This window comes from Chrysochloris asiatica, unplaced genomic scaffold (genome assembly GCF_000296735.1).
Source record: "Chrysochloris asiatica unplaced genomic scaffold, ChrAsi1.0 scaffold00015, whole genome shotgun sequence".
Taxonomy (NCBI): domain Eukaryota; kingdom Metazoa; phylum Chordata; class Mammalia; order Afrosoricida; family Chrysochloridae; genus Chrysochloris; species Chrysochloris asiatica.
Window position 1 is genome coordinate 34,312,837 of NW_006408533.1, and position 14,317 is coordinate 34,327,153.

General features: G+C 48.9%; 1 protein-coding gene across 1 annotated transcript in view; it reads left to right on the forward strand.

Moving 5' to 3' along the window:
- CTIF (CBP80/20-dependent translation initiation factor) overlaps nt 1-14,317 on the forward strand; it is a 147,014-nt gene that overhangs the window by 74,232 nt on the left and 58,465 nt on the right. Inside the window, exon 6 of the mRNA XM_006835147.1 lies at nt 1,028-1,104. Within this exon, the coding sequence (XP_006835210.1) occupies nt 1,028-1,104 (77 nt within the window). The remainder of the gene's footprint in view (nt 1-1,027; nt 1,105-14,317) is intronic.

The following is a 14,317-nucleotide window of genomic DNA, read 5'->3' on the forward strand; positions in this document are numbered from 1 at the left end:
AGGAGCAGTTGTGATGGCAGGAGTGGAAACAGGGGCCGGAAGGGAGTTGTAAGAATGCCCTGGGTGGCTGCTAGACAAACGGTTGTAAGTTTGAGTCCAACCAGAGGTACCTTGGAAGAAAGGTCTGGCAATCTATTTCTAAAATATCAGCCACTGGAAACCCTATGAACACAATTCTACTGTAACACACATGGAGTTTCCATGAATTGGGATCAACTCAACTGCAACTGGCATCCTCTGCAAATAATTCTGCCTGGAGCCTGGCATCTGCAGGATTGGCCCCTTGTTATGAGTAGAGGATCTCTCTCCAACCTTGTTGGAAATGTATAAATTAGTTGTCACCATTAGAATGACAATAAGCAAAAAAGACTTCCCTTAAAATGGGCCCCAGGGCCTAACCTTTAAAATTTTAAGAGGCATTTAGCAGTTCACAGGTTTTTCCCTAAAATCCTCTTAGGACAATATAAGGAAGAAAGGCCTGGGGTGAAAATTGTCAATGGGGAGCCTGGATGAGGATAAGGAGACTGGTTTGGGAGCACATTTCCTCTGCTTGGGATTCATGGGGTGCAGGTTCCATCTCTGGGGTCCTGCCAACACTCCAGAGAAGACAATCTGAGCATCCCGTTTTATCTAGAAATCAGAGACTTGGCAAAGTCAGTGTCTTCAGCTCAACAGTGAACTTGGCTGTCTGGTCCCAGTTCTTTTGCTAATTCTTGAACCTGCTCCCTCACCTCTCTAAGCTTGAGCGTGCTCATCTGTGATTTGAGGGACTGGATATGATGCATTCTGATGTCCCTCTAGTCCCCATTGTTGTTTGAATCCACAGCTCCAGCATTGTCTCCTGGTGGGAGATTTATTAGCTCTGCTTTTTTTTTTTTTTTTTCGTTTTTCCGTCTGGAGTTGATCATCAGAGTCTGTCTCTCCAAAACCAGTGACATTTCTGTCATAGATGTTGTTAGTTCCATCCCTGACATTCTTTGCTCTCTTCACAAGTCACTGATGGCCTCCCTCTTCACCCTTGATGCAGGGTTACCACCCGATGCCACACGAAGCGGAGATAGCGCACTCCAAGAAGCTGTTCCGAAGAAGGAGAAATGATCGAAGGTAAGAGACACCATGTCGTGTCGGCTGTAGCACATTTGTTTCAAGCTGTGTTTTGATTTCCTCGTTAGCTCTGGTAGCATACTGGTTACGAATCAGGCTGCGAACTGCAAAGTCAGCAGTTCAAAACTACCAGCTGTTCCACGGGAGAAAGATGAGGCGTTCTGCTCCCGTAAAGATGTATAGCCTTGGAAACCCTGTACAGGGTCGCTATGAGTTGGAACTGACTCCATGGCACATAACAACAAGTGTGGTGCTGTGGGTTAGTGCGCCAGACAGCAAAGCCGTTTGAACTGCAAGGTCAGAAGTTCAAGCTCACCAGTGGCTCCTAGGAAGCCCTATACAGGGCTACTGTGGGTCGGAACCAACTTCGGCACTCAACAATAACAACAGCTGATAAAGACAAGGTGGTTGGAATTTCCTCAGTGAGAACTGGAGGCTGCATCTCCCTTGGGTCTCCCAGAGACAGATCCCTTCAGAAACCCATGAAGAGGTGCACCCTTTCCATGGCCTTTTCCACTGAGAAGGGACCCCAGGATTTGTTCTTTCCACTGACTTTTCAGCAGCATTGACGGTCTTGGGGACAAGGGTGTAACTGACTGCGTGGTGTGAGAGGTAACCTCTAGGGGGCTCCAGAGTTCACGGTTCTGTCTTCCCTCAACCCCAGTCCTGGGGAGTCAGCCCTGTGGTGCACCAGCCTGCTGTACCATGCAAACCTGTTAACCCATTGTTGTCAAGGCGATTCCCATGCACAGAGACCCTAGAGGACAGATTAGAACTGCCTCATAAGACTTCTGAGGGTCCCTGGTAGCATAGTGGACTACTTGTTGGGCTGTTAACTGCAAGGTCTGCAGTTCAAACCCACCAACAGCTTCAACAGAGAAAGATGAAGCTTATCTGCTCCCATGAAGATTTAAGGCCTCAGCAACTCTACGAACGGTTCAGCTCTGTCCTGCAGGGTCCAAATGAGTCAGAATCAGCTTGAAGACAATGGGTTGGGTTGGGTTTGGGTTTCATGTTTTCAGAAGTGGAGTGCTACAACTTTCTCCCAAATGGCACATGCTACTGCTTTCGGAAAACCTCACTGAAACGAAATCAGGGACAACTTCTCCCCTGGAGTTCAGAGCCGTGGATGATAAGGAGGGACCAGATACGTGCAGAGCTTAAAATGTGCAGTGAGGTAACCCTGCACAGAGACTGGCCATTCTGGAACGTGTACATTGATTTCTGTTTTAAAGGACGATTTTATCTGCAAAGGTTTCTAATGTCTGTTTTACGTGAAGCATGTCAGGTACTGTGTTTGTAATACTTGGCTATTTGTGCACAAGGGGAGAAGGGCAGTGTTATTTGTTTTGTTTATTTTGGCTCAAATACACATTAATTATTTCTGGATAGAAATACAAAAAAGAAATAAGAGAGAGAGAAAAGGCTTCTGCCTGAGGAATTGAAATGGGGTTTTCCGCTCTAGGGAATTATTTCTTAGATGGAGGTGATGACTCGTGGGTTTTCCTTTAATGAGCAGAGAATGTCCTCGGAGAGCCTGACACAGCCCAGCCTTCCTCAGAGCTTAGGAAATCCCTCCTCTCAGCCTGGATGGCAGGCTCTGTTTCCCCGAGCTGTCCCTCCACACAGAATTCCTGACTGAGGAGGACCAGATGGAGGGGGGAGGACTGGACATCCAGAACCTCTTGTGATGGGCACAAGGGACACTAAGGTGCCACCTGCTGAGAGGAAGGTAGTCTTGGAGTAGAAATCAGAATCACCCGGCACCGTGTGGGGCGGCATCCCATGGGAATTGAGCATGGAGGGTTGGACCAAGCCCTAGACTGACCAGTGAGCACGTGGTCCTACATTTTCACTGTGCTGCATCGGAAACTCATTAATTCCTGGGTGCCAGGTTCCTCACAGAGGGAAGAGGTAGGAAGCACCACCTAAGAGGGAATAGGTGGTCACAGGGGACTAGAGAGGGGCCTGGTGTCCCCTACTCCCTAATGGCAGAGGACACCGGGTGTGTGTCTCAGGAGTGCTGACTGCCCCCACACTTCCAGGTGAGAAGTTGTCCTGACCTGCATCTCAGGGTCCATGCAATGGGGAACGGCTGCTCAGTGGCCAGTCAGCCCATGTGTCCCTTTCTGGGCCAGGTTGTCTCACTCAGCAGGAGTCCCCTAAGCACATGGACAGTACCAGGCCCCCGGAAAGTAGCGGTAAGGTCCAGGAGTGGAGGAAGAGGCTCGGCACACAGGCGGGGAAGCTGAACTTCCGCTGAGCCCTGCTGGTCCAACCTCCTGGTCTAGGTCAGTGCAACTCAGAAAGGATGTGGACCCGGGACGGGGTCCAACGCCAGGCACTAAAGATGATCAAAGGGATGGAAACTATGTCCTGTGAAGGAAGGCAAAAGGCTGATCCAGAGAAGAGGCTGAAGGGAAATAACGTGAATGGCGTTGATTTCATGAAATCTTTAGGTGAGGAGATGAGCAGCCGCTGCCTCATGTTCAAGGGGCCCAAACCAGAGGAAATAAACTAAACTGGAAGCAATGGTTGTCAGCTGTACCAAAGACAGGCTCAGGGAGCCAAGCTCTCAGGGGCTCAGACTCTCCATGCAGCTAATGTGCTGTGAGCAATGATGGCTCGTCTCTCATCACCACCCAGAGAGGCCACAGTGTCCCCAGGTTCCCAGAGAAGAGCAGGCAGCCATAGAGAGTTCACTTTTTATTTTACCTTAATAATGCATTTTATGTTGTTGTTGTTGAGAATATACCCAGTAAAACATAACGCCAGTGCAGCAGTTTTTATATATACTTTGCAAAGCCATTTGAACTGCAAGTTTGGCGGTTCAAGCTCACCAGATGCTCCTCGTAAACCCTCTACAGGGTCGCTATGGGTTGGAACGGACTCAATGGCACTTCACAACAACAACAACATAGTATATGTAACATAGTATATGTAACATAGTATACATAATATAGTATATGTTAGGAGTCATGGTGTGGTGCTGTGGGTTAATGCATTGGACTGCAAGGTCAGTTTAAACCACAGGCTCAGTGGTTCAAGCTCACCAGCCGCTCCTCGGAAACCTATACAAGGTCACTATGAGTCAGAAAAGACTCAACGGCCCTTAACAACAACAACAACAACATTGAGTGACACTGATGTAAAATTCTTTCACTTGTGTAAACGCTCTCCTGCTCCTTGTCTGAGTTGTTCTTCCTCATTAACTCACTATCCCCGAAGTTTCCTGTCTAGCCTTTCCTGTTGCTGGTGTCAGTTTGATCCCAGACAGATCATCCTGTAAAGAAGCCATGCTGTTTAAGGGCCTCAGTTACCTGGAAGCAGAAACCCCCAGGACCAGGGCTCTTCATCCAGGGCAGGGTTGTGGGGCTGACAGGGGGCCAGGCCACAGCTCATGGAACACCACAGGGAACGGTAGAGTCACAGAGCGTGCTCTGTGCTTGGAGGACAAGAGAGAACTGCCAGATGTGCTGAGTTCTGCTCCCAAGGTCCCTACACTATCAAGGTCCCCGATAGAGTAACTTGAAAATGAGACTCTGACTCAGAATCCACCAGAAAGTTCTACATGACCGCACAGCATCCAAGTTTTAGTTCTGAGATGGTCCCTGGGTTTGCTCTCAACTACTAACGTACAGGTTGGTGGTTTGAACCCACCCAGTGGTACCGTGGAAGATAGATCTGGGGATCTGTTTCTGGAATGACTACAGTCATCTCTGTGGAGCAGTTCTACTGTGTAACACATGAGGTCACCATGAGTTGGGACTGATTCAATGACAAGGGATTTGGTAACATTGAGAAGGTTCACAGACAGGAGTAATCCCACGGAATGCTTCCTGGAGGAGGTGGGAACTGAATGAACCAAGAGCCACAGTAGGCCTTGGGATGGAGATGAGGGGTGTGAGGGGGTGGATAAGAGGAGTGAGCAGGTTGCAGCTAAGCAGGTCCCAAGACCAGGGATTGCCCGCCCTCGACAGAAGTCGCCCCCACACAAGTTCCCTAGAAATAGAGCCAGATGGGTAGAGCTCATGGTTGCCACCTTCCCTCACGAAGCTAACCAGAGGGGAAAGCCTGAGTCTGCCCAGCCCTAGACTACTCCTGGGCCCACCTCTTCACAGTTAGAGAAAGCAGCTAATGGGGCATCGGTGGTCCATCACACGGATGCCAGGCGGCCAGGGAGAGAGAGCCGTTCTCCAAACTAATTTGTTTCATTAAGTGAGGTCTCAGAACAGCTAATTTACTCCAGGTGCAAAGCAGATTTGAAAGGATGAGTAAAAGAATACACCATGGTCATTCCCAGCTGGTGTCAGATGACCAGGCAGAGGAGAGAGCTCCCCTCACACTTTGTGGGCCAGCCCCTTCTGGGTCCCCAGGTGGTCACATGCTGAGTCTGTAGGGAGGTCTCAGAGCCCTCAGCAGCTCTCCTGGCCAGTGTCCTATGAGAGACCCTGACTGTTACTCAGTATCCTCTATCTGTAGAAACAACTACCAATCCTAGCGTCCACTCCCACCCTTGCCCTTGTCACCGTGGACCCGCACTGTCATTGTATGCAGCCCCTTCACTATGGACAAGGTTAGTGCCAGATGCCAGACTTGATTCTGCAAGCTCTCTGTGACGTCCCTCGGTCACTGATACCAGTGGCTGTCCCTTAGTGACTATTCTAAAATCCACTGAACTGTGTACTTTCAGAGTGGATTTTGTGATATGTGAAAAGTGTCTTGATTTTAGACATCCTTCACTGACAGGGCAGGTCCCAGGATGGAATGATATGGCAAACTCCCACACAGAATCCTTCAATCCTCATGTTTTCAGGGTTCCCCAAATGCTTCAGGCAAATGTTTCAGAAAGGGGTGCTGGTTCGGTCTCCAACTGGAATGTGTGAACCTGGGCTAGCTATTAGTGACTATATCTTCCAAACCATTCATGTGGGAAGAATCTCTTTGGGAGAGGTGATATCACTATTTTTCTGGTTTGGGGAAATTGGAACGACATGTGTTTGTATGTAGGTTGGTTAGTCGATCCTGACTCACAGCAATCCTATAGGAGAGAGTAGAACTGCTCCATAGGGTTTCCGAGATTGTAAATATTTATGGAAGCAGATTGCCTAATCTTTCAGCTGTGTATTCAACGCCAGCCATTCAGTTAACAGCCTGATGCTTAACCCGCTGCTCCATTAAGGCTCCTTCAGTAAAGTATAGGGCCAGTGGAAACGAAATAACCCTCAGTGAGATGGACCAACCAACGCAGTAGTCACAACAATGAGCTCAGACCTCCCAGGGATCATGGCAATGGGACTGCGTAGTGTCCCGCTGCCTCTCACAAGGTCACCGTGAGTCACCGCCAACTCAATGGTATCAGACAACACAGCTTCTACTGCGGTCTCAACCACTTTGCCTGTTCTCCAGAATTCCTCAGACAAGACCGAGGTCATCTGTGTCATTTGTGAGCTCCTCTGGTGGGGTCTCTTACCCTGACAGTATTACCCTGTTCTTGAGGCAAGAAGAGGACTCAGAGCCCAAGTCTCATATGCCCTTGACTAGGAGGTTCTGAAGGCAAAGGGCTATGTTGTGAGTGGTGACAGTTTTGTTGGGAGGGGGGAGGGGGGAGTGGGAGGCACACCCTCCACTGTGTCACTGCATTTGCACCCACCCCACCCCCCTACCCCTCGTGACACCCTCTCTGAAGCCCTCGCAGATGTTCAGCCTGCAATGCCTGCCATTGTCATCTGTCATCAGGACAGCGAGACAGATCCATGCTCACGTTGCCCCCGGTTTGTCTTCGTATCCTAGCAAGGAAATTGCCCTCATTAAGTCCCTGCTAAAGATAGACAGGAAAATAGGACAGGCGAACCCCCACCCGGCAGGCAGCCCTGTCAGATTCTAAGCAGAATGAGTCAGATTGGGAGTATTTTTAGGATCCCTCTCCTCCTCCCCCACGCCCACCCCCAGCGGCTCTCTCGGGAAGAAGGGAGCTCAATTCTTCAAGCCAGATGTCCAGGTCTGCATCGAGTGGAGCGCCTGGTGAGCTCAGAGAAGCCCCCGGCCCAACCCTCACCGGCCTTGGTAAAAATCTTGATGGCCCAGAGGACCCTTATATAAAAGCACAGAGCTTCTGAGCAGCATCTCTGCCCTGGGCACCCTCCCCTGCCCAGTGCATGTTCCAAGCTCAGAACTTGCCCTCGGCACTCATTTCTGTGAGAATACCAGGCCCTGAGCCTCTCTCCCAGGGAAGGACTAACACATTCCTTGGCCCAATGCTTGCATCCAGTGGGGACTGACCAGGCACTAGAGGGGGCCTGTAGTTCACTGGGCAGAACCTGGGTGCTAGGCCTGCCTACCCTGGCAGCGGAGCCTCCTGTCTGTACCCGCTACTGTGGATGCTGTCCCCCTTTTCCCAGAGCAAGGAATCATTCAGACCCCTGCGTCCCTAGATAGCAAAGAAAGGAGACTTGCGTCAAGACTGCTGATTGAGAAAGAGGCAGGGACCTTGCGTGTTGACCACAGAGAGAAAATTGCCACCCCCACTGGGTGTGTGCCTGGGACAGAAAGTAGAGTGGACACCCACCAGGAACAGGCCACTCCAGGGACCAGCCTTCCAAGGGTTAATTCATCTTCCTCAGCAAATTTGGTCTCTTCTGCTGAAATACTGGGCATTTGAGGATTGGGAAAACAAATGCCAAGGTTCCCAAGGGGTGACCCAACTATCCCCGGGGCCAGTACTTGGTGGATAGTCCTTCTTCAAGGACTGATCCTTCCTGATCATATGTCCAAAGTAGGTGAGAGCCAACCTGTCCATCTTCTCTGCTAAGGAGCCGTCTAGTTGTGCATTTTCCAAGTCAGATGTGTTCATTCTCCTGGAAGTGAAGTCTATGGTATAGTCAATTCTGTGGTCAGGCCCACTTGGCCTCAGGGTCAGCTCAACCCTCACCAGCCAGGGGCTCTTGGGAGAACCAGATGTCTTCCCATGCCCATTTTTCTTCCTGTCTGAGGATGTCTGAGGACAATGATGTTCACCATTCAGGATGCTGATGGGGAATGTGGTGGCAGATCTGAGGGTGCTTGGCTCTGAGTATACCCTCAGAAAACCTGTAACCCCACTTCTCCCGGACATTTGCCCTCAGGACCCCTGTGCCCTGGGAAGTGGGCAGAGAGAGAAGGCAAGCTTGAGGAAATCAGGATTTCCAAATCTAGTTTACATCCTTGTGGTATGACCCGGAGCAGCCCCTAACTCAACTGCAGCCCACCATTTCTCAGCCACTGAATCATTCTCAGTCAGGGTCCCTGACTCCAGCTGTAAAGGTCACAAGGAAACATTCAAGTGTGTCCATCTGTGGATGAATGAATAAAGAAAAGGTGGTCTCCTATTTGGAATCCCACTCAGTCATAAAGAGAAATCAAAGCCCCAGCCTGCTGCAGCATGATGGACCCTGAAAACGATATGCTGAGTGAAAGCAGGCAGTCACAGAAGGACTGATAGGGTGTAGTCCCATTTATATGAAATATTTAGAAAAGGCACAGGCATAGAAACCGAAGTTTACTCATGGTTGCTGGGAGTGGGAGGAGGGGAAATTATTGCTTGGGGGTGGGGGGGGGGGGGGCTTCCTCTTTTTCTCTGACCCTTCATTTGAGGAGGGATGAAAAACATTTGAAAATGGATAGTGGTGATGGTCCCACAATGAGATGGGGATGATTAATGTCACTGAATTGTGCACTTAAAATGGCAGATGGTTTATTCTATGTGTATTTTTCAGCACAGTAAGTTTGGTGTGTTTTTTAAGGAAGGAACTAGTACTGAAGCTGGGTACAGAACACCTTTAAGCACGAATTCTTTCTTAACCGTGGGGTGAGACTGACAGGGCATTGCAGAGACAGAGGGACCTTCAGTACAAACACCCAGTGCCCCCCGTATGCCATGGCCAGTTCCAGAAAGGAGAGGCCACACCTATTGTTCCTGTCTGCATATTTCATCGCCCAAATCCAATTCAGGTCTGCGCCCAGGGCACCCAGCTGTGCCTGGCAGAGCCCTACTCTGCACTGGGCCAGTTGAGTTCAGACACTTCCGAGGGCCACCTGGCCCAACAGGCAAGCTCTGCATTCCGGTGGTTCTGAGGGCCTTCCTCCTGGACACACAGGCAAACCTTGCCCACCCTGGGCTCTGGCCAGAAGCCAGATTAACTAGTATCTGCAGAGTGTGCTCTACATTCAAGACAATGTTCTGAGCACTTCACAAATATTCACTCAGTCAGTCTTCTCAACAACCCTAGGGAGGAGATACGATGGGTGATGGGTTCCATGTAACAGATGAGGAGAGTCATGTGAACAGAGACATGAAGTCATGTGTCCAAAGTCACAGAGCTGGAAGCAGCTGAACCAGAATGTCAAGCCAAGCGCTCTGGTCTCAGAGATGGTGCTCTTCACAGTTCTCATCTGCAGGACTTCACTTCTGTCTCCTCTGCTGCCTTGCCTTCCTAGGCTGGGTCCCCACCTCCTTCTAGGTATATTCCTGATGGACTCATATTCGTAGTCTGTTAAAGATGGTGTGCTCCTCTCTGGAGGCAGGGGCTGAGGAGAAGTTGTTGTTAGGTGCCATTGAGTCACTTCCGACTCATCTCGACCTTATATGTACAGCAGCAAAATACGGCCTGGCCCTGAGCCATCCTCCCAATCACTGCCACGTTTGAGCCTTGTGTTCCAGCCACTGCGTCAATTCATCTCCTGTGCCATTCTCACCAGGACTGCCATGTTGTAGCCATTGTGCCAGTCCATCTCGTTGAGGGTCTTCGTCTTTTTCACTGACCCTTTGCTTTACCAAGCTTGATAGCCTTCTCCAGAAACTAACTAGTCCATCCTGATGACATAGTCAAAGTACTTGAAACTCTGGACATGCTTAGACTTACAAATCCCACCATCCTGGCTTCTAAGGAATATTCTGGCTGTACTTCTTCCAAGACAGATTTGTTTGTCCTTCTGGCAGTCAGTGGTATATTCAGTATCTTTGTCAACACTATAATTCAAAGGCACCAATACTGCGGTACTCCTTATTCATTGTTCAGCTTTCACATGTGTATGAAGTGATTGAAAATAACTTGGACTGGGTCAGGCACATCTAGGTACTCAAAGTAGCATCTTTGCTTTTTAACACTTAGAAGAAGTCTTTTGAGGCAGATTTGCCCAATGCAATCAATGTTGGCACATAAGTCAAAGAAATGAGTAAGTGGTAAGTTTTCAGAGGCCCCCTTTCAGACAAGGTTGCCAACCCTCGGCCCCTTGGCCGTCTTGACCCTTCTACTAGGTCATGCATGCTTATGGATTACTTCTCTGGTCTGAATGATTCATGGGTGGACATATTTAGGAAGTTCCTGCAATAGACCAGAAATTTCCCAGGTTGTGGTGCCCTGCCCAGCAAGAGGGTGCTGGGAGTCCCAGGTGGTCCACAGAAGGTCAGAGGAGGGGGATTGGGCTTGAGGAGAGTGTCCTCCAGCTGCTAGTATACCCCAACTCCAGTATGACCAGCCAAGGATGTAAGGGGTCCTTTCACTTCTTAAGGCCCCCCGACAATGACGGTGGCACAGGTTTTAAAAATACCACAGAACTTTCCTGCCTGGGTCAGCATTTATCCTAAGCTCTGAGAGTTATTTCTGAGTCTTTCCAGTAATTTAATTTTAGCCATTTATTCCAATGCATGTGTTTTGGGGAAGCCAAGGTGGCCTCTATTATGGTTTGGAGTATTTTGGGAAACCCTCTTTCCAGAAGTGATGCAGAGGCTCAATTAGGTAAGACACCAGCAAATGGAAATAAAATAATTCACAGAGACAGGCCGTTGGATCCCCTGGAGGTGTGCTCTTAGCCACTCTGGGGGAAGTTAAGGTGTCCCCTGAGTCCCTGGTGAGACCATCTCTGAAGTGACAATTGGTGCCCTTGTCTCCTACTCTCTGAATGCCCTTCAGGATGTGCTCTGGTGGGGCTGCCCCTCTTTCCAAGGAGGCCACACAGAGAGACAGACACCCCAACAGGCCCACACCAGCTTGTATTTGGGAACTCACACACACTAGCCAATCATAGTGAGCTTAAAAGTTACAGTCCCAGCAAATGAAGACCCTGGAGATTTTTGGAGGAATTATTGAAGTTTATTGTTTTGTTGCTGGGTGGCATTGAGTTGATTTTTCATTCCTAGCAACCATGTGACAGAGTAGAACTGCCCTATAGGATTTCCTGGTCTGTAATCTTTATGGGATCTTTATGGTCTTTCTCCTGCAGAGCTGTTGGGTGGGGGTTTGCAATACCGACCTTTAGTAGTCCTTTTGAAAAGTGGTGTAGTACAAGCATTGGACCACAAAGTCAGTTTGAACTTCAAGACAGTTCAAACTCACCAGCCGCTCCTCAGAAACCCTCGGGGGGGTGGGGGTGGGGGGTAGAGAGAGAGAGAGAGACAGAAAGAGAGAGCCCCCAACTGGCTGAAGGTCCAAACTCAGTGGAACCCGTTTGCTCAGCAGATCACCATGACCCTGTGAGACTGAGTTCTCTGCATTCTGACCACCCCTCTTTTCAGCACCAAGGGGAGGCCCTCCAGCTCTGATATGGTGGAGAAGCCATCCAATTTCAGGCTTTTTGCCTGTCGAGGATGATGTGGAACTCCAAAAAAGGCATGTAGGTGGACTTGAAAAGGAGATGAGAAATGTTTTTAGAGAAAAAAAACAAAAGCCATCCATATGGGGACCGTGTGCGTGTTTGCTCCTGCTGCTCAGACAGCGACAGCAAAACCGTGTTCCAGGTGGCGCGGTGTGTCAGAGAGCAGATGGTGCGGCCTACTCACCCTGAGCAGGAATCCTGGCACCTGTGGCGGTGAGCTGCTGGGACTCTGAGGGACAGGGCAGAGGACAGGGTTCTGGCTTTGCTCTGATATCCCAGAGAACTGGGGAAGTGTAGCTAGAGGTAAGGCTCTCTGTAGGCAAAGCAGGCCAGGGTCAGCTCCCTCCCATAGCCCCACAATTCCAATTATTTTCCCATTACTTCTCCAAGGGCAGCAGAGGGATCTTGGGAGCCCTTTCCTGGCCTAAGCTCTAATGTTGGTGTTGTTGTGGTTGTTATTGGGGTACCTGCTCTGTAAATAGGACTGGCCTTAAGCAGTTGAGGAAAACATTTTTGTTTCCCCTTATGACCATAATGAACTACTCCCATTATGCTCAAGCAGCCTCTGGTTCCCCAGATTTACCGTATCTGTAGCTCCTTTTGAGAGCTGGGGTACCCGTGGTTGATCTTTAGTAGGTACCTAGGGCAAGTCACTTTGCATTTTAGCTGGCGCCTTCAATGATGACCCAGAGGACTTCAGAGAATGGCTCTAATGCTCAGACTTTCAGGCACACTGAGAAGTCAGTGTGTGTAAGGGGGCTGAGGGCTAAGGAGGTATATGGGTGTAATTATTGAAGGCAAGATTTTTTAGCTCCCCAAAACTTAAAACTGTCTCACTTTAGACAAGCACCATTTTGCCACAACCTTCACCACCCAAAAGTCACATAACATGAGCCACTGTCAGCCCAGGTACCAACCAATAGCATAGGATAGGCAGTCCCTTGAGTATGCAGAGGTGTGTAGACTTGGTTTGAGTCCCATTTGCTCCCTCCCATTACTAGATGTGGGAACTAGATGTGGTGCTCACAGGCACCCGTCCACCTCTCCGGGGCATGTTTCTAGTTATACACTGGGGCTTCCACTTTGTAAGGCTCTTTTGTAATTCAAATGAGATGATTCTTTGAAAGCAGGTTGAGGGTCACACCAAATGAGGACTTATCCCCTGTTTTTATGTTGGTGGACTTCTGGTGTGGCGCTGTAGTATCAGCACTGGACTTCAGACCACAAGGTTGGTGGTTCATACCCACCGGCTGCTCTTCAGAAATCCAATACAGGGTTGCTATGAGTCGGGACCAAGGGCACTTAACAACAACAGTATTATACACATGCCTGTGTTTATAGCTGTGTTAGTGTGTGTGTGTATGGGGGGTGCTCTTCCTCCAAAGCTGTTTTTCCAATGATAGTTTGCTGGAAATGGAACTTGGTCTAGATGTTTGTATTAGTAATCTATTGATACAAATTCAGTTATCCCAAAACTTAGCACTTTAGATAAAACAAACATTGATTCTCCCACACAGCATCCAGGAGCTGCTTAACTGAATGAAGGGTGTCTCATGAAACTGTAGTCAAGGTGTTAGCTGGGACCACTGTCATCTGGGGGGGTGGGGGGTCTACTTCCAGGCTTACTCACCAGATTGTTGGCAGGTCTCAGTTCTTCATTAGCTGTGGGTCACAAGGTGGTCTTTTTCATAGCACTGCTCATGGGGTGACTACTGGTTCCACCAGAGTGTGATCTGAGAGAGAGGGGCAGACAGACAGCAAGCACAAAGATGAAAGCTAACCTAATCTTGGACATGACATGCCATCACTTCTGCCATCTTATATTGCTTACACAGACCAACCCTGGATCAATGGATGAAACAGCAAGAAGTAAGGGCCATTAGGGGCCATCTTGAGACTGGATGTCATGCAGTCCATCGTCTGGCCCCCTGATTCCATATCCTTTCTATGTGCACAATACACTCCCACCCTCCCAACACCTCAGTTCATTGTAGCATCAGAGTCCAGAATCGCATCATCTAAATTGGTTCAAAGTGCATGAGGCTCCATGTTTTCACAGTCAGCTTCATACCAGTAGAATTCCGGGGATCCAACAGCCTTTTTTAAGTTTCATTTTGCTCTGTATCTTTTAGCAAGTTGGCAATGTTTCTGCTGATATAATTCTTTGAAAAATTTCATGGATCTTCTGTGAATCATACTGGGGTCTACACCACTGAACAGAAGCCCACCATCCAATCTCTTTAAACTAACCTCTTCATTCTTTTGAGTTTCTGCTGAGAGGCAATGCCCTTAAGCTTCTTATAAGCTCTGTTGCTTGATTGAGAAAATCTGGAAGCTACAACCCTTAGATCTGTAGAGATCTTTTTGTCTGGCTGAATAACACTCTGAGGTAACCACCTTTGATCTTTCTGAGATCTTAGCAAAGGGGTTCTTAGTTTCACCCTTAACTTCATCTTTAGACCACGCTTTCCTGAGAGTGCCCTGGATTTGATCTTTGCTCAGGAATAATTTCTTACTTCTAGCATCATTTTCCATCTGGAGATGCTGGGAATCTTCACAACTGTTAAGTCCTAGCTTCCCT